At 43.4% G+C, this 23,370-nt stretch overlaps 1 protein-coding gene across 3 annotated transcripts in view; it reads right to left on the reverse strand.

The window, feature by feature from the left end:
• Positions 1 to 23,370, reverse strand: part of trappc9 (trafficking protein particle complex subunit 9) — a 210,913-nt gene that overhangs the window by 52,370 nt on the left and 135,173 nt on the right. For all 3 annotated transcript variants that reach the window (XM_030120460.1, XM_030120459.1, XM_030120458.1), the window contains 2 exons: positions 16,495 to 16,648; positions 9,945 to 10,035 (listed from right to left, as the gene is read on the reverse strand). In XM_030120460.1, the coding sequence (XP_029976320.1) occupies positions 9,945 to 10,035; positions 16,495 to 16,648 (245 nt within the window). The remainder of the gene's footprint in view (positions 1 to 9,944; positions 10,036 to 16,494; positions 16,649 to 23,370) is intronic.

Genomic DNA, 23,370 nt, shown 5'->3' on the forward strand with positions numbered 1-23,370 from the left:
CTCCCGGCGCCCATCAGTCAGCTCCAATGAGCCACACCCGCAGTGAATTCCAGCCTCCGACAGGTGGGCGGGGCGCGGCAGTAATGTGTGTTTGTGTTTATGTTCTGGCTGGGATGGAAACATCGAGGCCTGATGGTCAGAGCGCGCCCTGAGGGCCGATTTCAAAACCTGAATGAAGCATCGCTAAAGATAAGCTTTTTTTTAAAAAAAAAAAAAAGTATTTTAATCCGCTGCAGCTGAAATACTGAATTCACCTGTCCTCATAGATTAAACTATTTATTAAAAGACAGACCAAAACAAGTTTAACTGGTTGGAAAATGATGAAGCATTCATGGTATCATCATAAACACATTAAACAGTGGCTTTCGGGCTTTCTGACTGAAAACACCTCATCAGGGCAGCTTGAGAAACAGCATCAGTTTGTCTGTACAAGCGTTCAGCGATGGCTTCACGAAGATCTTTAACATTCATCTGTCTGTGAATTCATGTTTTTAATGCATTGTCACACACTGCATTTAGTCTTTAAGCTGGAGGGAGAATTGCCTGAATTCAAAGTTCTGTTAAGCGTCTCCTTTTCTGTATTTTCAAGGTAGGAGTTGTTTCGGTCGGATTAGTGCTGTTCAACAGACTTAAATACTGCACGTCAGGGTGTTTGACAATAACTTCAATATAGTTGCACTCATAATTCAGGGATTTCAGGCCCAGATTAAGACGCAATGTCTCAAGTGAAAATGCATTTTTGTTTCAGCAAAGTTTTGCTGTTAAATTGCACTTTTTTGAACATGCTGGAAACGATGTAGCATGCCAGGCCACTAGTTGGGGCTGTTGGTTATTTTTGGAAAGAAACTACACATTAATGCATTCAGAAAACACACCTTAAATATTAATAATGGAAGTACACATATATTCTTATGGACATTTGACCAAATTGGACTGTTTTTATGGTGAATCTCGACTCTAAAACTACCGTGTCCAGGAGAACACGGGCTGGGAGTCGTCACTCTGGGAGTATTTTGCACAGATACAGTTTCAGCATTTCAGAAAACAATGCATTTTCAGTGGCTCTGAGCATCACCGTCATGTAAACGGACACTTAAAGAGCAAATAAAGTTTTCTGTTTTCACTTGGGGATGACGTCGTTTAAACAGGACCTCAAAGCTTTAATTATAAAAGTTACTTGTGTGTGGTGAAAGCTCAGCATTCAGACTGCTGTGATCACTCAGTTTAATTGGAACAGGATGCACGGGTCGTCGTCATTTCTTTATTTACAATTTGATAGGACCGATCGGTCAAGGTGACACCAAACCTCGTCATAATGTGAGTTTGAGGGCAGACTTTAAAGTAACACTAAGGAACTTTCAGTTTCCGTTGATTTTGGCGGCGCCAGTGGACAAAAGCGGTAGTGTTTTGCCTAAAGGAATACTACAGTTCCCATGAGGACTAGTGCGTGACGTCGTAAAATGCTGCTCCCGGTGGCATGCTGTCGGACTGAACTCGCCTACATTTGTTTCCAGTGGCTGTGTGAAGGACGGATAGCGACGAGGTAATGAATCTAATGGTGGCTAAACAATATTATATCATAATGTGACGCATGCTGTGTGCTGGGTTCCTACCACCCTCCTCACAGTTTCTTAGTCCAAGTGAAAGCAATACTGACGCCCTCAGCCCGTGACAGAGGGGTCATTCAACCCGTTGTAAGTCGATGTGTCATCACAAAAGATATTAAAATGTTTTATTAAGGTTGAAAAGTTCCTTAGTGTCGCTTTAAGAGACGTTGTTGCACGTGCAGTGTAATGACGGGAGAAATGACGGCATCACAGGTAGTTCTGTGTTCGGTCCCAGCTGCATTCCTTCTTTAGAGCTCCACATTAAGACGTGAGCTGCGAATAATCTACCTGTACTATTCGGGGCATGTTAGACTAAATCCCCACGTGAAGCCGAGGCCAGCGGGATTACACTGTGTACGGGTCAGCGGGATCCCGCGGGGCCAACGTCTGCAGGCTGGTTAATATTAAAAAAAAAAAAAAATGGGTGTGCACAACCGCAAATCCACACGTTTTCCTTCCCGGGAGCTTCCCGGCAGACTGGGCTGATCTCCTGCAGCACGGCGGGCTTAAGGAAGGCTTACGGCCGTCTCCCGGCGGCCCGGTCGCCGCCGCCGCCGCCGCGCAGCTGAGCAGGGAGGAGCTTGGAACGGACGCCGTCGCAGATGTGACATATTAGCTGCTACAGGTGCAGTTGGAACACTTCTCTTTCATTAGGGCCTCACGCGTGTTCCTCTCCATCCCCGCTTCTGATCGTCATCGCCGCCGCCGCGGGAGGGCTTCGGCGAGCTGTTTGGCAACGCCATTCGTCAAGTTCCGCACCTGACAGAGGCTTAAAGGGATATTATTCCACGATGCGCCCTCTGTGTGTGTTGTGTGTGTGTGTGTGTGTGTGTGTGTGTGTGTGTCGGCTCCGAATGTCCATCTGTGTGTGGAAAAGATTCAGTAGTGCCGTCTTATTAAATTATCTCTCTGCCTTTTACAGCCGCCGCCCTCCACCCCCACCCCCCCTCCACCCTCCTCTTTCCATCTCTCCGCCAGGCTAAACATTTGTCTTTCCATTCATGGGTGAATTTGTATTCCATTGAGACGGGCTCCCGGTGGCGGGCCGAGGGCGGCAGAAGAAGAAATAGGAGGTGTGTGAGGAGGGGGCACCGGGTGCAAAGTCCACATCCAGCCGGGATGTTTTCCAGCTCTCTGCTTGGTTACGGCGCTCGACGGGCAGATCGAAGCCAGTCCGCAGCTCCACAATAACAATTTAATATTAATACACCAACAAAGATTTACTAATAAACCCATCTCTTTTATAAAAGTGTCCTTGTTTCTGTACCTGTTCTGTAAAGTACAACACAGCTGATTTATTCTTATTCACTGTTAAAATTTACCAACACACCATGAAGAAACCAAAGCATCCCGTCATCTCAATCGTCTCATTTTGTCCAGTTACAAAGAAGAACAAAGCCTGGTGCCCTTTGTTAGCACAGTATCGTGACAGCGTCGCGGAGCGGCGTTCCCATTTGTTTATTCAGCGACACTCCATTAGGTTGACACAGGGACTCCGATCACAAGGTGCGCCGCGTTGCTTTTAATCAGATTGACGGCTAAGGAGCCATAATCAGTGGGACTATTTACGCCATGCCAGGCTGGACGGTACAAAAAAATACATAATACCAGCTGTTCTGCGGCGAGGGGAGGAACAAACTCTGGAAAGTGTGAAATGGAAACCTCAAAGACACGAGGTGTACCGTGCTGAGCTGATTCCCTTTGTGCAAGGTAAAAGTCAGCTTCGGTAGCTGCACCTGGATGCAGTTCGCATTTTCCCAGCCGGTGTTTACGAGACGAGACACGATGTTCGTTTTCATGATCATGAGACGAGACGAGATTTCCATTTTACTTTCAAGAAAACTAGAATGACAAAATATATGACTGGAAAAAATAGACTTTTCTTATTTAACAGTCACAAAACAATACAGGTGCGTTTTGTGCACAGGTCTAACGAGGTGACATCCTAAAATCCAAGGAGCAGTGTCCCCTGGAGACAGGCGTCTCTTTAGAGGGACATGCTATGAGGACTAAATGGAAGACATGTTTAAAACAAAGAGTTGGAGCTCAGAGCTGAAAACTAATGGTCAAAAATAGCAGTGGACACATGAAACAAGCTGTTCAGTGATTATAGGAAGAGTCTGATAGCTGTACGGGTTAATGAAGGCTTTTCTATTTATTACTGATAAGGGTGTAAATAATTCTGGGCATGCCACCTTTTGTTCAAATGTAAATTTGATGATGATCACTTCGCTGTTTCTCCACTGTACCCTTCAAGTATTTCCCAAAAATTCAGTTTTCTGTGACTCCTAGTACCATTTTTGAGAAAAATCAACAAAACATTTTCAAATTGAAGACTCACAAATTCCAGGACGTGGGTTTGATTCCTGGGGCAGCAGTCTGAAAATGTTCTCCAGAACTGGTGACCCTTAACCCAACATCAGCCCGGACCGGTTCCAGTCTGTTCAATGGAACATAAATGGCTCGGTGGATGAATCATTTTCAATCTCCAAAGTACATTTTCAGCGATTACTGAAGCTTTTGGATCAAATATTATCTGTTTGCTACTTAAATACAGTTCTTGTCCATTTCGTCATCGCCCAAATTAGTCACCCTGCAGTTCCATTTGATCTATTATATCATCTATTAGAGAGGGGATCAGGAAACCTACGGTTCGATTGAAGGCGGGTAAAAATGTTTCCATTTAGAAATTGGAGGATCCCACAATTCACTCACCGAGCTCCTCCTATCTGAGTTTCTCCAATTTTCAGGATGACAAGTGCTCCTTATAGTTTCTGAGAGTGCAATAAAATTTTGTCACAGATAATTAAGCCAGTCAGCCATCAGCCCTGCAGGAGAGAGACGAAGAGACAATAGCTGAGGATCTGGGCTCGGCTGACATTTAGACTGTTTGTTAAAACGTCCGCCGCCTACTTCTATTTCCACACCGCTATGAAATCTGCAGCCAGTTTAGCGCGGCTTGTTTTTCAGGATCCGTGACAGAGTGACAGACTGCCGGAGCGTAAAATTAAATGACTGCGAGGAGCACCCAAACTCAGAGGGAACCTCTGCCTGTATTTGTACTCGTATAATATCAATCCAAGCTGGAATCGCTGGCAGAAATTGTCGGTATAATCGGACACGTTTTCGAGGTTTACCCACGCCTGTAAAGCCTCTCCGTGAATAAATGAGGCTGTGATTCAGCCTGGTGTACTCAACTGACTGCACCACATTTATATTGTATTCAAACAAACAAAAAAAAAAAAAAAAACCAAAACAACTCAACAGGCTCTGGGAAACATTTTTAGCTTCTGTGAAATCAGGAAAAATGATGTCCAAACTGTAGCAAAAGGGTGAGAAAACGACTGGAAAAAGAAAAGGTAGGAAGAGTCGACGGCACAAAGACAATACGAGCCTTGGCGTTATGGAGAGTTGAATCCGCTTCAAGTTCTTACCCACTTGGTGCATTACGGCCATTTCTCTGGACTTCGGAAATGAAAGTCAACAGTTAAAGAACACATCACTAATTAAAATTAAAAAATATATATATATATAAGAGAAGGGGGAGAAAAAGAAGTCTTGCATTATTTATTTGTAATTATGTCGTGAATTTCATCATATAAGATCGTACCTTATTGCAGCTCTGGTAATATTGACTGTGGGGCTGATTCTGCCCAGAGGTGGAATCATTTACTAATGGCCCCCGTTTGTTCCTCAGCCCTATAATAATAATGAGCTTTTACACAAACATGAATATGAAAAGAACAAAGACGGATCCTGGCACTTTGCGTGTTCTCTATTTACCCGGACCATCAAATATTCATGACTTTCTATGGGAGCGCACTGCAAACAGGCATCGAGTTCCTTAAGCTACACAATTGGCTGATGCCGTGTTGTTCGACGATCTTCATTCCGTCCCTCCTCAAGCTACAGTATTTGCCACCGTGGACTAGTCGAATATTTTGCGGGGCTTATTGTTCGCTCAGAGTTCACCGATCCATCCATCCTCCATGAAAGGCTTTATCCCGACGAGGGTATTGGAGTCTGGAGCCCATCCAAGCCAAAATGTGTAAGAGGCAGGGTAATTTCTTTAATGGACTCCTCCTTATAGAAAAAACTCACCCCTTTAAGCAGTGTCATCATATTCTACATGCTAGGTTCCATTCATTCATTCATTCAAACACACACAAGCCTAAACTAATAACGATGACGGCAGCCACTTGGTGTTTAGAGCCACTAGCAGCTAAAAATCTACTAACTTAACAACAGCGGCATGGGACGGGTGGTCCAAGGAGCTTATCTTTGGGTTCAGTGACATTTGACACATGGAAGGGTGATTTGAGGGATCCAATCAGCACCCTTGGGTATGAAAAAGGGCCGACTTGATCAAACGCGAACAATGATTTGGCACAAATTTCAAATATCACTGGTGACGCATCTGAATCTGCGAGCTGGAGGTTTAAACTTCAACTATATCTGAACATATCTGAAACCAGTACCGTGGTCTACAGCGTGAACAACCCAGACCAGGTTGAGAAGCAATGGGTGAAATGTGAAAGCGCTGCTCTTGTACGGGTTCAGAAATCAAAATATTGAAACCAAAACTGCAGGCGGTCACCAACAAGAGCCTGAAGAGCATCCGGAGGATATGGTGGCCGAGAAGCTTCTGTAATGAGGAGCTTTGGAAACAAAGAGCAGAGACAAAACAAGGAGCCCCACGCTGAGGAGGACAGATGGACCCGGGGAAGAGAGGGACCCTGAGTGGAACCCAGGAGAAAGGGAGAACCCGACACTCCTGGAGATTTAACCAGAATGACACAGCTGGAGATTAGAGGACTAAGATCCTGCACAGAATGGGTTCATCAACAACAACGTCTTGTTCTATAGTGGAGATTTTAGGACGGCTGACTACCACTTAAACCACAGCCATTGATAATGTTCTCTTATTTATTGACATCAGAGTCAGGTAAATATAGAGCTAACATGAAAATATGATTAAACACAGTGTGGCTTACAGAATTAGCTTCACTCATTCATGAGTCTCTGCTCTTTGCTGCGCTCTGATTGCATTTATGGCAGACTTTTTTGAAGCTGGATTAATTTGGACCTGACCTTTTCAATTTTCAAGCCTCATAACTTTAATAATGTTTGCTCCGTTCTGACAGGTACTGACTCTCCAGTAAATTGCTCCACTGTGGACAGGAGATATATATATATATATGAATTTGAAAGGTCTGTTGGGTAAGATGATGACCTCCACAGCACCAAGAGTAAGTATAATCTGTTATGCTACAATGGTCTTCAAGCGATACCTTTTCAAACATAAATTTGGATTAAATATTTCAGATGGTGTAAAGAAAAAAAAAATCCATAATGAAGAATGACCTCTTTGAGTTTCAGTGTAAATACTCATGCTGCAATTTGGAAGAGTAAACCTCAGGCTCCATCAACATGATGAGGTTTCAAGCAGAAACCGGTCGATTTTGCATTTTCATTCCAAAGCACTGCGCCACGACGGAAACGTTCTGAAAATGGAAACGTCAGAAACACTGAAAATGATGACGCAGTCGCACCAGCGGGCGCTGCTGGCTGTTTTTTGTAAAGAAACTACACACACACACACACACACACACACACACACACACACACACACACACACACACACGCACAAAAACACACCAAAGCTGTGATTTTTTTGCTGCTCACCGATCCTCACACACACAAAAAACACACACGGCTGCTCATTCATGACTGTTTTCACAGCATGCCCTCGAACGCTCGTGGGCTCTTCACTTCCAACACGTGTGACTTCCTCTTGAACACCGGCGCCTCCGGTCAATAATTCATCTCCGTGCGGTCCTGCATCCGTGTTTGAGCCACGCCACCTCGCCGCTTCACACACCACCGCTGCCCAGTAAACAGTAAACGCCGTCAGAGGGAGACGGGAGTCTTCTGTTTCCCCCGTTCTGCCACAGAGCAGCAGAGGCTGTGCTAAACACTCCGGCTTCTCCAGAAGATTACCACTGACGGATGAGCTGCATTTAAAACATGCTGGAAATGTACTTGACGTGGAATGTGGATTTTTATTGAGCTCATTAGAGACTGTTAGGAAGAGCAAAACCCGTTTCCAGATCTCATGCTGTCATTTCACATCAGCTCCGGCATGATCGATAATGAACATGTGAATTTCCGACATGAAGAGAAAGCCTTTCTGCAGCCACTTCAAACACATGTAAACAGATGATTTCACCGTCCCATGAAGTGGATAGAGCAATAATGTCGTGCAAAAGTGAATAATAAAATCATGTCACAGTAACGACGCATTACTGATGTTTGTGTTGTCAGATGGCTGCACAGCGAAATGGCATGAAACCAAATTATATGATGACATTAGGCTCATGGTAAGAAGCAAAGAAATAAAAAAAAATAAATAAATAAACTTCTTAAAAGTAGCAGACACAACACAAGACAGATCCACGCTGAGATATCACTGATGCCGCCATGAAAGCTGGTTTACCTCGATGCTTAGTAAGCAGCATTAACTTCAGGGCCATGCTCTCGAGGAGAGTTTGAATAAACATGCCTAATGCAACAACTATAGGAGCCGTTTTTTTTTTTTTTTAACATTTCTTTGTATTTTGGGTTTATTAAAATTGGCCTTATGTTGAGATTATAGTTATTTTCCACTGTAATTGTTTAGTGTTGTAAAAAGTAAATGAATAAAATTGACATTTTCATCACATGTACTCTGCGCCACAACAAAGAAAAACCATGAAGTGTAAATTTGAAGGTTATTACAGCACAAATTTATCTGGCCCTAAGCTGACTAACGGGGCCAAAAAACTCCAGGCTTTCGTGTAAAACAGCCTGATGGGCTTGGTTCAGTGATGTGCTTGAAGTGGATCATTTCAGACTGGTTTATTCCAACCACTGCAAAGCCAGGTGGTAAAGGACTAAATCACATGATATCATCTACATATAATGGTAGCAAGCCGAGAGAAAGGTGGCTACTCAGGACCAACTCTGATTTGCTTTATTGTTTTTGAAGATGTGTTCAAGGACTGTTCCCAGGTTCCCTGAAAGTTAGATCAGATATTTTAGATATGATGTACATCCAAACAGTCTAATGATGCGATACTGAACGCTAACAGGAAGAAGCTACCATGGATAAAATTGGAAGCGTAGCTGGAAATTTCCTTATAGGTGGGAAAAAAGAGTTTTCCCTTCATTTGATGAAGTAAATACACTTTACTGATCCCATTGGGGAAAATACTTCTCTGCATTTAACCCATTCAATTCATAGTTAACTCGAACTAAACATGCCAGAAGCCAAGGGTTTTGGTCGTTTAGCAAACAGGAACACAATTCAAAATGTCGAACCATCGATCCGCCAAACCGAGCATCTTTTCAAATAAACATCACAGGAAACTAAAGACAACTCCAACCAAAACATCTGACGAGCGCAGGACTCCATTCATCTCCAAGCCGCTCCGATCCTCCGAGGATCACAGAGCAACAACATTAAAAGCATCCAATTGGACAAATGATTTCAGACACGGGAGGAAATGGTCGAACTATACCCATAATTGAGGCTGTGATAGTCTTGGAAACCGTGATAAAGGCATCCTAATGGACTGAGGCAAATTATCGGGCTCACAATCAACAAGCCTTGCAAGAAAGGGCCTGAAGCCGGAGCTCTGAAGACGAGGAGCAGAAGAAAAGCAGCTCGCGGTCTGATTGCAAACACGCTGGAGAATATCAGGCTGCAGATGGATGTGATTTACATGTCTTTGGAAAGCTTTTTTTTTTTTGTTTTTTTCTCCTGGTGAATGATATTTAGCTGAATGAAGTGGCGTCAAATGCCAAAATATCTGGGGAATTGTGAATCCAGCTAAACGTTTGCTTTTGATCCTATTTCTGTCTCAATGGATTCGTGCATCTCCACGCTCGATGCGCCGCGCCGCAGATTGCTTCTCTCCTTCGCGAAAAAAGCAGGACAGCCCCAGCTGACTAATCGCAATGCTGGCAGCGTCCGGCGCGAGGGCCGGGAATCTCAGAAAACAAACACCCGCAGTAAATCAAAAGTGATTTCAGAGGATGATCGCAGATGGCGCGACCGCAGAGCGCTCCTACAAACGCCGCGCGTCCCCGGTGATTCACGCCTTTTCCCAAGCTGCCCGTCTACACCGCGCCAATCTGGCGCCCATTAGGAATGCAGATAAATAAAAAAAAAAAAAACATAGGTGGAGAGCGGCACTCCCTCGTTTAGACGCTACCTGGCAGGTGAAGGCGCGGCGCCAATGGAAAAACACACCCATTCAACGAAAATAGAGCGTAATTGTGGAATAAGGGACTCACCCCACTGCAGAGGCGCCAGCTGCAGGTGCTCCAGGACCAGCTGGTTGAGGACGCCCTCCACGCTGGCCTCTCCTCGCCGCTGCAGGGACGGGTGGCTGTTGTTAAGGACAACGGCATGGAGGGCTCGGACGCACTTCAGGCACATTTATGACATGTAAATCAACCAACACGGAGAGAAAGACTCAAATTAGACCATTGACAAGTTCAAAAGCAGGGAAAAAAAAAAATACTGAAACCGCACAATTTACAGCAATGAACAGCGATGGAGAAAATCAGGACAAAGTTTGCTTCAGGAGGCTCAACTTTTTGAAAGCATACGTCCTATAAGTAGAATAATATTTAAAATTTTGATGCTTCAAGACTTCAGTGACCCGTTATAAGAGCACACACACTCGTTTAAAATAAGGCACAGTGGAAAAGTCGATGTTTGTACGGTCTGGAGGGAGGATTAATGTCTTTGTTTTATCACTTTTGAGCAGCTATAAGTGTGAGATAGCCACTTACGGATGGTGTAAATAAAACATTCAGCTTCCTGAAAGCAGCTCACGGGGAGACAGCGTTTATGAATCAGAGGGTGAACTTCACAGAAAAAGGTTATGATAAATGAGAGGAAGTGCAAAGTGACCCAAAGGAAGCGAGTAAATAACGGGAAAAGCAGTTTGATTAAGACTTTCTCGCTTCTAGTTTTCAACCCGTGCCCAACTTTTCATACTTAAAACTTATTTTCTAACTTCCCAAGTGAACTTTGTATAATTTCACCAAGGTTTTTTCTTTTTTTTCTCGCTTCTAACGCCTTCAGCCAGCTTCTTCCAGTTACACTTAAATCACATAAAGCCTACAGAGGCGGCCGGAGGGAAATGAGCAATTTAACCCACAACTTCTGGGGCTGCCAGCGACCCGTCCTCTCTCACCAGAGCCCGGACGGATAATTAACTTTGTCCCGCAACACTTTTCACACTGTAACCGTACTGTAGCGACAAGCTCCTATTGCAGAAATGTATATTTAGATCTTAAACTCATTAACTGAGCATCGGCTGCAGGGAAACACGTTCAAGACCCTCTGAAAACAAGCTGCTAATTCCATGGATGTGTCGATCTTCGTACTTTACATTTGAAGCAGGTCTGTGTCAGCAGACGGTTTTGTTTCTACCTCTTTGTCACAAATTATGCAGCGGTGAACAAACTTGTTTCCATGAAATCGAAGACCTGCAGAAACTGAGGGAAAAGCCTTGGTTTTTCTCTCCTTTTCGCTTGTCACCGTGAAAAGGATTTAGAAAATAAGAACAAAGTATACCGCGAGAACGTCGGCGCGTCCTGAAGGCAAAATAAAACAGCCTGTTCTGGTTGGGAGCCTCAGAGAGGAGCTTTAAAAGAAGCACCTGTGATCTACGACCTGTCACTTTGCCTTAAAAATCTTTCATTTAACAAAAACAAGAGCACTTCTTAACCGCTATTGACACTTTGAGACTCTAAGCAACGAGGATATGAAGACAGTAAACACACCAGCAGCCGAGTGCGGGCGTCATAAAAGACCGTTCATTAGGAAAACTCAGCCAAATCCATCAAAAAGGCATTAGGTGCTATTGTTAGCAGAGGCATTAAAGGCGGCCCCGTCGTGTAATTTCTGCGTTATGCGCTCATTTAGATGTCAAAGGTGCAGCGAGAGCACGTCTGCGTAATGACGGCATTAAAGCCATCGCCGGGAAGGCCATCAACGCCTGGGATCGCGCATCAAAACAAATATGGTTGTCAGGGAGCAATTACCCAGATAATATGTGATGATAAGGACGCCGCAGATCATTTACACAGCTGACATTTGGAAATAATGGGCGAGGCGAGCGGCGCCCGGAGCGCCGAACCTGTGTCTATTAACCTTTGAGGGGAGAGTACAGGACGCACGCGGAGGGACGGGGGGGCAGTGGTACCTTCGCTCGACCATAAGAAGCCTCTCAGGCCACGATTGGAGGATGGTGGAGGTTGTTTTTTGTCTTTTTTTTACACACCTGCATGCTTGCATGTGCCGATGCTTGTAATTTCTTGGAGCGTCAGAAAAAGGACATTCACAGCAGCGACGCTCATTTTGACTGAGTTTGATCTCAACGGAGCCACAAATGATAACATGATAATGGATTCGTTCGCGTTTAATAAACTCGGGATAAAATCTAAAACCACTTGAGGAAAAACAGAACAACAGACTTGTAGCTGTTTTGTTTCTGGAGCCTGTTAACATGCAGGTTTTCACAAAGTGAACGATTGTTTAACGGCTTTCATAATAATGCTTTAACTTGTGCATCATTAGTATTCCTGCAATACAATGTTCAGTTTAGCAACACAAGTTACTTTTTCCTCAGTACTTTTCACATCATGTAGGTCCTCCTGTGGAGCTTTGCATTAAGGGATGTCGAATATAAGGCTCATATCATCCAACATGAGATTTCAATTGAGGAAATGAAAGAAAAAAAAATCCCGAAAAATTATTTGGGTAAAGTCATTGTTTTCATCAGTTTCAGTGACTGCTATTAGCTTAGCATAGGAACATGACTTCTTAACCGACAGTGAAAGCTAGCTACCGGTTTACCAGTAAACAGAAAAGCATGCCGGGTGTGTTTATGACTCACATTAGGATTGCAGTCAGTTTTCATGGCGGTCATACCAGGTTACATTCACCTGAACATTGACTGGTAAACTCCAGCCTCTGTAAATATTCTTTTTATTGACTGTGTAAGCCCTTCCCTGATACACCCCAATGCAGGTGTAACTGAAAAATATCTTTCTTATTAAAGATGAAACAGCAGCTGAAAAACATACCCTTTGGTAGAATTGAATTTTTCAGGTTTGCAAGTTCTGTATTTGGAGATATTTTGGAAAAAAATATGAAATAAAGTGCTATTTTCACTTAAAGCATATTAAATGTAAAAAAAAACAACAAAAAAAACTTGGGTATGTTGTCTTGTTGGCCTTATCGTGGTATAATTACCGTCCCTCATTAAAATATTTCACAGCCTTTCTGCAAAATGTCTGCCAAAATATTACTGTGAAGAAAATATCAAGAGGCCACAGAGTCACCCTGACGCTCTGTTCGCACGGCCGTGTTTTCAAGTGAAAATGTGACACTTTGTGCTCTCTGAGTGTCCATTTTCAAAACCAATTTGTCTCCAATGCCAGAACACACACTGCCACCGGTGTTTATGACTCAGGATGCTTCAGATGTCACGGTCCACAATTTTACAGTTTCATTTTTCACTGTATTTGAAATCGGATTGCTTCTTGCAGAATTTTGCTCATCCAGTGTTTCGTCGGATATTTTAGATTGTCGGCTGAATATCTGTGTGGCTGCCAACGTAGATGTTTGCGAGTTTGTACGGCACTGGCGGGCATTTGAGTCGAAAGAGGGAGGGGTAGCGAGCGAGAGAGATAGAGAGAGGCTAAGTAAGTCAGGAAGGTCTTCCCGACCCAAGGTTAGATTGAGAAATGATACAAATAGTGCTGCCTAAGGAGTACAGCTGTGCGCCGTGCCTCTGAGGTGACACTTACCATTTAAAACAAGTCTGAAGCGGCGCTACTGTCCACTTGAGTCAGTCTCAGTGTGAAAATCAGGCTGAAATACCTCATACGATGTTAGCTAGCGTCCAATTACAGTTATGAAAATAGGTGTGTTTCTTTGAGCACTTTTCAAACCCTTGTTTTTTTCAGCCTGGAGTAAATCTGTTGAATCACTGCTCGGCATCACAGGGGCGATACTGTAGAGAGCTCATACATTACAAATTAAAAAGACCGTTACTTCGCTCAAGGCCAAGTCGGTGCCTGCCCAGTGAGGCGTGCAGTGTAATCAAATCTATGAATTTTTTTTTGTAGTTTTTAATAAAGTCTGATTTTATTTTTAGGAGAAAAAAAAAAAAAAAGAAAGAAAAAAGAAATCCAGCCTGGAGCAGAGTTCAAATTCTGCTCCTGAAATGATGGTTGACAGCTGAGTCACTTCACACACTGGGGAAAACGATAGCATCAAGACTCTCCTTGACATTGACTTAGTAAGTTGGGCCTCATGCAAATGGGCTGCACTTCGACACGAGGCATCCAGCTGCGAGCGATTTAATTTTCCACTTGAGAGACCTTGTTGTGCCTCCTTTTCAATTAGAATAACTGTATATTTAAAGCTGCAAATTTCCTTGAGGCATTTCCATTTTTTGATTTGTTCCCATGAGCCCTCTAGGTCATTCACTGTCTGATGAGCGCCCACGGGAACCTGAATGATAATTCACATATGTAAACATGCGAGAAGCGCAGATAACATTGAGCACATTGTGTATATATGAAAGAAAAAAAGGATAAAAGTGCTCAAACAGGCTGTTTCAGGTGGTGCGGCTCAGAGAGAGCAGCTGTATTTCATCTCCGTCCTTCAATCCGGCCTACACGCTGCCAAATCGCCGGTGGATGAAACAATGCACATAATGATGGGAGTGTTTCCGCCTTCACGGGAAGGAGCTGGAGGATTGGACTCATCATTAATTGCTTACCGTGCTCGCTAACAGTGTGACAGGCAGCTCTTAAATCTCTAAATATGTCCATCGGTGGGAGCCAAACGATGAGTGACGGGCTGATTGAAGACGCCGGGGAAGAATCCGGGGGACTGTTTACGCTCTCGACGCCCGCCGCCATTAACGGCGGTGGCAGAGTGGAACTGAGCGCGTTAGCGTCGGCGGCGGATGGGTGGATGGAGGCGCAGATGTTTGCGCTGGCAGTCGCCCACCTCCAACAGATGAAGGATGTCCGCGTTAATGTGGAGGTGATCCCGTCAAGAAGCGCGTGGCTGAGATCGGCGGGAATGAAAATCCCTCTGCAGGTTCCGACGCGATCAGAACGCGTGGAGTGACGTCCGGGAATTAAACCCGGCAAGAAGATATGCGCCGTTTGTCAAATGAAAGTCTCTGAAGCAAATTACATCATGGTAGAACAAATACAGAACACTACTTTATCACAATTTAGAGGTGTAACAGTAAAAGAAGGTCATCCATGAAAATGTCCGTGGTGGTGACCAAAAATGGCAGAAATTAAAGTGGGCCCCAATTTGCATCAAATAACGGAAAAAATAACAGAAATTGGGTTGAAATTGTTTAAGGTTGGGCTTTTCCAAGGTTTCTTGTTACTGCTGTCGGAAGAGTTGAGTATCGATCTTTTTTTTCTAAAAAAATTGCAGAACACTACATTGAACTGGCTTCTGTTGCTTACGGCCTTCAAATTTGCGTTTTTTTTTTTTTTTTTCATGTACAAGCAGCTGCAGGACGACACTGACAGACGCTTGGATGCTTAGAAAAATGAATCAATTTCACACATTGCGGGATTTGTAAGAGAAATACCTGCACCGCTGCCAGCTTATCTATTTGTGTCTACGACTCAAGAAGTCTTTAAGATTCAAGGTTTCCTTGCCAGCATCTCCACTACAGATGCCTCATTCACAGTCTGATTTGCTGCCCTGCTGTACATTCCCTCAAGGAAATAAAACCACTCAAAGCGTCTGAGGTGGGACTTTCAGATGAGTCAGGATTGGAAGTAACAGACTGGTCACAGAGCCTGTTGAAGCCCATTCGACTGCATGAAGGTCGACCCTCGTGTTTTTCCCACAGAAAGCACCGATATAAACATTGAGAATGAAGGAAAATAATATGTCTTCCTCTCGCAATTGGGCACCATTGGTAGATCTTTAGATGTGTTACCTACCGAACAACGGTTTACAGAGTTAGGTTAAGACCCGGTGATTATTTGTTGAGTTACACTTTGCGACAGCAGGGAGGAAAACTCTCTTTCAACAGCAAGAAATCTTGGACAGAAAGGAAAAAACAGAAATACCGAGGTGGGCGGTCATCTGCCTCGGCCGCTCAGGGTGAGAGGAGGGAGAGCGGAAAGAGCAACGCTGAGACAACAACAATAAATCCCTGGCAGGTTGGTGGGCAGGTAGGTGTCAGCCTCCTGAACCCGAACAGAGAGCTGCTTCCACGGGAGAGACGCTTCATAGCTAACGGCTAAAGTAACAAGGAAGACACAAACACACACAAACAAGCAAAAAGGGCCTCAGTTGACAACCTCACAGAACATTAGTGCCTCTGTGTTCGAACCTATGTCCATGTATTTTTCATTTGTGAGGACGGGGTGTCCTGTCCGGCAGAAAGAACAGAAATAGACGGTCCCCGTTGGGTTGGCGGCAAAGTTTGTCTACAGACTGTGACCATTTTAAGCAAGTGTGCCTTATAATTACACAAAAAAACCCAAAAAGCACGCTAAGCCATCGCGGTAAGCTGTGTCAAGGTAGCGAGCGCTTCGCCATACGCTTCCCCATCTGTCAGCGCCGGCAAACGAGTTCCCCGCTGGCCGCAGGGCCTCCAGATGAAAGATCCAGATGTGCGTCATCGCTGAGCTGAGTCACATCAACACACATCCACTCAACGGATCGGCGACAAAGTATCTCTGACCGTCTTAAAGTGCGGGAAATGATTACCTGTAATTGGCCGGCGACATGCCGCCCCGCTCAGCCACTGTCTGAGCACTGAAAGGATATGATGCTCCAGCAGATGCCCAGCTTGCTGTTGATCTGGCAGCCCTGGGCGTGCTGCCGCTCCTCCTCCAGCTGTTTGGGATTACTGAAGCGGACGGCTTCCTGGTCCGGCTGCGGGAGACTCTCAAAGTCAAACTTGTCGACCTGGATGGCCATCCTGTAACGGGAGACGAGAGAAGCACTTACAGAGGGAGGCAATGCCGCCGCTTACGTAACGTTCTGACCGGCCGAGAGGAAATTCTAACAGTTTCCTGACTCTGAGAGTGACACTTACATAACTGACGGTTCAAACTTTCAAACTTGGATCAAGAAGGGTCAAACGGCTTGTTTGGATTTGTTGAAAGTCATGTGTGGAGCGTGCATGTGAAGTAACGGTGTTTCAGAAAAGCTGGCCCCAAGCACCATTTCAATGTAAACAGACGCCCAAAACACAACGGGTGGTTTTATTTTTCTACTTAAACACGTCATATGAACGGGTTCTAAGATAACTTTTTCCTAGCTGATGCAGAGTTGGCCTCCCAATTCATGTTTGTTGCTTATCAATATAGATGGAATATGGAAAACAGTAATCACAACATTTTGTACCTCTTCAACACTGAAGCTCCTTTTTTTAGCAAAACTACTTCAACGACGAAATGGCATGATTAAGAAACTCAACACAACACAAAAAGTACATTTCAGTGTGAGTTTTGTTCAAACCAAACGCGTTGCCTTGGTTTGTGGAATACTTCTTATGAAACAGTGACTTCTATCTCCAGACAATCTAATTTTAAAATGAGCGACTGCTCTCAGTGAGGGACTGAATAAATGTTGAGGATTTAAGAATCAGAGAAAAATCTTCTGCTGATGAGAATCTTTTAAAAAGTCCTTCTATTAGAATATACTACAATCAAGTTATTTCATAAGTTTGAAGCTGATAAAATCCAAACTTATATTGAATTCTTTTGCAAACGCTCATTGTTTTTCTTACTGGATATTTTCAGGAAGCTTCTTTTTCAACCATCTCAAGCCTGCTGACATGTGGCATCAACTGTTTGTAATTCGTTACCAGCCTCATCGTGACTTTATCCATGTTACGCTTGGAATGGATTTTGACTGAACAAATGATCATTCACACAAAACTCTCACGAGTGAATGGTCCCTCATACAAATTCAGTCCAGTGAAGATATTCATTCCAGTCGGAGGCTTTTCTTTGAAATGTGCTGTGAGTTTGATTCTTCAACACTTGATTGACAAGAACATTTAACAATGTAACAGAGAAAAACGGATTAGCCTCATAGATCTTCTTCAAACTGGAGTAAATTAGGAAATATAACAAGTTTAAAAAAAAAAGTAGGAGCTGTTTTTGATTTCGTTTTGCATGAAACAGCAAAAAAAAAGTATTGCATGATCCACTGGAGTTTGTTGGCATTGCTTTTCACCATTTGCAGTGAGATCAGAGTTGCACGGCCTGATTATGCACTGAAAGAAACTGGGCAACATGAAAAGAAGATTACGATACGATCTAATACAACAAATCTCCATGAAGCACTTCAAAAAAAGAAACCCTCCAACACCATTTCATGAAATCCATAAAACCTATTAGAGAAGCACTGATGTTGAGTAAAACTCATTTCATCCCTTGCTCAGAAATGGCCTGAATATTTAATCGCACAAAAAAAAAAAAAAAAAAATACATGAATGTGAGGAGAAGATGTGATGCCAGTCTTTATGAGTTTATGGTATTGGATGGGAGAGAACTCGCACACACTTTACGCTTGATGGCGGCCAATAAAAGCCCCTTTCTTGGGTTTGGATAACACTAAATTATTCATATTTTCGCAACAAACATCCTGAAGTCTGCGTTACTCTGTCTCGACTGTGGGTGTTTCAAACTTCTATGTTATGAAAGGCGCTGCTGTTTTGTTTGCCCGGGGTCGAATCCAGAGTCACATCCGGGACTCGAACGGGAGCGTCGCGGGTAGCGGAGTGAGGAGGGACCACACCTGCTCTCATTAGAATGACCCGCCAGGCCGCCTCTAATTACCCCCACAGCATCCGGGCCTTCGGTTCAAAGAAGGACCTATCAATAGGATCTATTCTCCGTCTGACTGCACAGGCCTCCGCCGAGTTCAGAGCTGATTACACTGAGGCAGACACACAATTATTCGGGCTGATATCTGCAGAGAGACTTCTGCGGGTGAAATGATTCTCATCAGGACCGTCTCATTTTTCTTCAAGCAAATATTTCTTAAAGCAGAATATTCTAAAAAAAAAAAATAAAATAAAATAAAAATAGGCTGCGTGAAGGCAAAAGAGGCTCCCACAATCCTTCCATTCATTCAAGAGGAGGTAATGAGATCAGGACAGAAGGATGTTGAACCGCCGTCGGCCTCACCACACAGCGTTTGCGTCAGCAAGTCCCCGAGGCTGAGTGGACCCATGTGGAGAAGCAATGGACTCACAGTGTTGTAGGGACTTCGCTGTGATGATGGATGAAAGACAAATAGCCACCATAATGACCTTTCCAGGACGTATAGAGAGAAGCAAGTCACAACAAGGAACAGAATCTGCGAGTACTGTTCGCTTTTATCAAAAACGTCCATCTGAGGCCCTTTTTGCGCGACGCTTTCCAGAGAAAACGAAAAAAAATTGTTGCTTGTTGGAGGTAAGAACATTGTTTTCAAGATGTTATAGTATAAAATGGAAAACTTTTCTGAAATGAAAACACAACAGCAATGTGTAAATGTAGCCCGAGTAATTAAAATGGGGCAAATTTAACAGAACTGCAATATTTCCAACTGAATTTTGTCAACATCCTGCATTAATGACTATTTTCAGAAAACACAGTGGAGGTAAAATCAATGTCATTTAAACATTGTGACAGATGGCGCTGAGAGTGTGGAGAAATGTTTTCATTGACATTAACAATGATGAAAGACCATGAGTAACAAAGACCCAATGTTTATCAATATATTCAAAGGTTATTGTATGAGTCAGTCTTGAAAGGAAGTTTGAATGCGCCGGCTTTTCCTCTTCCTCTCAGTTTAAACTTTCTGTCTTGACGGCAACCTCCCACTTAAAATCCGATACGCTCCTTCATTAGCTGAATACAAATTTCTAAGATGCCATAAGATTCTTCTTCTACTCAGAGGGATGTGCAAAATGGCAATGAAGAGAGCTTAAAACAACAATCTGTACCAACAGTAGTCAAATTGCAGCAAAGTACAAATATGCTCCACTAGAAAAAGACAGAACATGCAAATCATAAGACCAATAAAGACCAAAATAAGCAATTTTACGTAAATATTGGTGATGATGCTACAAACTTCAGCTTTGGGTACAAGCTAGCAGACTGTAGTGGTGAGCTACAAGCTAGCTTTCTGCAGGGTGTTGCCCATATTATCGGAGGTGTGGAAAACGCTGCAGACAGCACAAAACCAGAATTCGAAGCCCGCGCCGTTCACTCCTGAACTTAGCAACTTTTCCAATAAAGCACACATTTACTTCACAATCATCTGGATCACACGCGGAGCTTCTTAACAGGCCCCATGACGTAGCTGAACGGCCCAATCACAGCCTTCGTGAGCGGTGTCCTTCCACTTGCATTCGTGCTCACCTGTTATGCTGATGATACAATTCTTTATAGTTGGAACAGACCAAATGTTCCCTGTAAAACTTCCAATTCAGAATAAAACTCAAAGAGGTACAAGTCTCTGGAGACGATATGAATTCTTTAAGTGTACAAATTTAAAACAACCTCCATGTTTCAGTGGGTGGGCTCAAAGTTTTTTCCATTAATACAGAGGAGATAAAGTCATGACGAATGCAGCATCATTAATTCCTATCAAAACACTGACGTTCCAATCTGCTGACAGAAATCAATGCGAAAGGCTGCACAACAAGTTCTCCAATGTTTTCCAGCTATTTCACACTCGATGCAACACTGTATTAAGAGAAAAGCTAAAATCTGCACCAGCTTGATGTTGTCTTGTGTTCTGTCTCCAAAATATCAAGCCAACATGTTTTCCAATTCTACTGTCTGTTTTAGAAAAAAAAAAAAAAAAAATACTAAATCAGCAACAAAAATTGAGTTTTTTGCCAAGTGTAAAAATGCCAAGAACAGACTTGGAAAAGATTCTGAGAGAACAGCCACCTGTAAGACACCTTCAGGGTCTTCTTCACACTGAAAAACCAGCTGAAGAAACTAACTCAGTCCATTTTCTCTGCCCTAGGTGCTACCGTTCCCCGCTCAGGAGGGACAAAACGTGACTTTGAGGAGGAAACTGGCTGCAAATTACCTGGACATCCATCTCAACGGGAGGCCGGCCGACATACGGGGGTTCCTTTAAAAGCGGCGCTTCACGCTGTTTCTGAGCCTCCGGCCAGATCGCCGCTTTGAGAGGAGCCATGCTGACCAATGATCACACGGTGCTACAAGGCCGTGGACAGATTTAGGTGAGCTTTCTACTGAATCCAGGTTCAAAGGTCACAAAAGCTGGACTCCAAGCGCCGTAGTCGTAATGAACACTCATGTTCACTAACAACTCATAAAACACCAGTAATATATGGGAAATTAATCCGCAATTGGAAACAAATGTGATTTATGATGATGTCTCACCTGTCGAAACACAATTCCTCAAATCATAAATGAAATTAAAGTGATTGGTGAAAAAAAAAAAAAACCTCTGGATGAGTCCAGAGACACTCATACGTACATCAAAGAGAAGTAGAGGAGGAAAGGCAACGCAATTATCATTTCACAGCCTTTCCAACAAAGCCAGACACAAATTAAATAACAATTAAGACTTCAAAACAAAGACGAAGGAGGGGGAAAAAAAGGGGAAGGGAAAGCTCCTGCTCATGCTGTGCCACACTTAAACACATCTGCCTTTGAAGATTAGTGGCACTAGGCGTGTGTCGCTGACTGAAGTCCCGTCTTCAAATGGGCGCTGCGTTTCATTCAGTCAACTTCAAAAGCCGGGGCTAAAAATATCGCGTTGCAACAATGCGGATGGTCCCTCCCCCCAATGCGGGAAGATGCAACCCAGCGAGGCCAAGGACCAGGCTTTCTCTGGACAGGTAATTACCTGGGGCCAGACGGTCACGTTGAAATTTACACTTCAAATGGGAAGGGACTTGGAAAGGAATGCTTGTTGTTGTTTTTTTTCAGATCGAAGATTTCAGACAACATTCATTGATATGGTGGGAATGAGGTTCCAGGACAACAAATTACGACATTTATAAAAAGTGAACCGGAATGACATGAAGCCGAAGCGAAATCGCAGGTTTGACACAAGATTGACACGAGAATATATTTTACAAATATTAGTTTGAGTTTAAAAAACATTTATTGCAAATCTCAATATTTGCAAGGTGACTCGACATTCTTAAAAATACATGGTCACCTTGTATATTTCCTGTCCCCAGTCTGTTAATGATCTAGAGAAAGGTTCTCAGGAATAATCATGCATGTTGTTGCTGAAACTCGGCCTAATGAACAGGAAATTGAAGATGAACCCTTCCCTTTTGCCAGAACCACAAAACATAAAAACAGTCGAGCCCACTGCAGTATATTTATTATATGTGCAGCAAAGGCAACATCCAACTCCTAAATTCCTTTGAGAGCTTTTCTTCCAGAAGGGGTCAAGGTTTGCCACTGCCGTGATGATCCCCACAACTCCCACCATCGTCTCTTTCCATTGATTTCGGGGATTAGACTGTATCTGGGAGCTAATCTAACCCATTATAAAACATCTAATAACAACCTGCTGAGCCGGGGCCGCTCTGGAACATCTAACGCTCTTCAATTCTCTTCCTTGGACAGAAAAGTATACTTTCACACAAGATTCTGTACAGATAGGATAAATATCCTCCAAAGCTTGGAGAAGGCATGCACAGACGAAAACTAGACCGGCAGATAAAAGCAGTGCTATTCGTGTCCGTGCAAACAGATATACGGGGGCCTGTTGCCTTGTCAGCATGTGTCAGTTGGCAAGCCTTTGTGCTGGCCAACTGGCGCTTTGGTATGAGGCAGAAATCATCTTTGTTTCTTTATTATTTTTTTTTCCTTTTCCGTCTTCAGTATTTTGATGACTCACAATGAGCTTGAGTCCCGGTGACAGCAGAGGCAAAGCAGAGGTGTATCACAGAGATCTGCTTTGCTCGGGATTAGCTTCAAACGCAAAGCATGGGAGCTTTGTCATGGCAAGCAATCAATGCTTCAACAAATCCTCATCCGGCTGGGTTTGATTTCATTCAAAGCTTGGACAAAAAAAAAAAAGAGTTAAAACTATATAGACATGACATTGTGAACATAATACTGACGTCTCCAATGGGGAATGGAAGGTTGGAGAACTAAGATATTGACTGACGAAAGTAGGGTTTAAATCCTGTGCTCAGTTCCAAAAACTCTCGGTGAAGGTGAAGAAAAGATTTCAGCTGCTTCTATCCTCAGCTCCTGGGGGACTGAGCAGAGACCAGCCAGACAGGAGACCTTCGCAAGATTGGCAGCTATGAGAAAGTTAATGGACAAAAGAGCTTCACTGTTGGTCTTATTTTTTTTGTGCAGAAGGAAATCAGCAAAGTCTTTACCAAGTGAGCAACATTTTGCGATGAAGCCAAGAAGACGCTTACGGCAACTTCCAGGGATCAGAGTTGATCTATATGCATTCACATCTAGTCCTGCTGGTACCTGCTACAAATGTTCTTTTTTCCATATCTCATTTGGTTTAAAGAAAACCAACATGTAGATCAATAACCGAGTTTGTCCCTTACATTTTAAAATCAACCACCATGAACTAAAGAGATAAATAGATAAATAAAAGTCCTAACTTTTCAAACTTGGACGAGAGAACTTTTGAAACTGACAATTTTTTATGTGTATCTGGTAAAACTGA

The sequence above is a fragment of the Salarias fasciatus genome, chromosome 22 (assembly GCF_902148845.1).
Source record: "Salarias fasciatus chromosome 22, fSalaFa1.1, whole genome shotgun sequence".
In the NCBI taxonomy this organism is placed as follows: Eukaryota; Metazoa; Chordata; class Actinopteri; order Blenniiformes; family Blenniidae; genus Salarias; species Salarias fasciatus.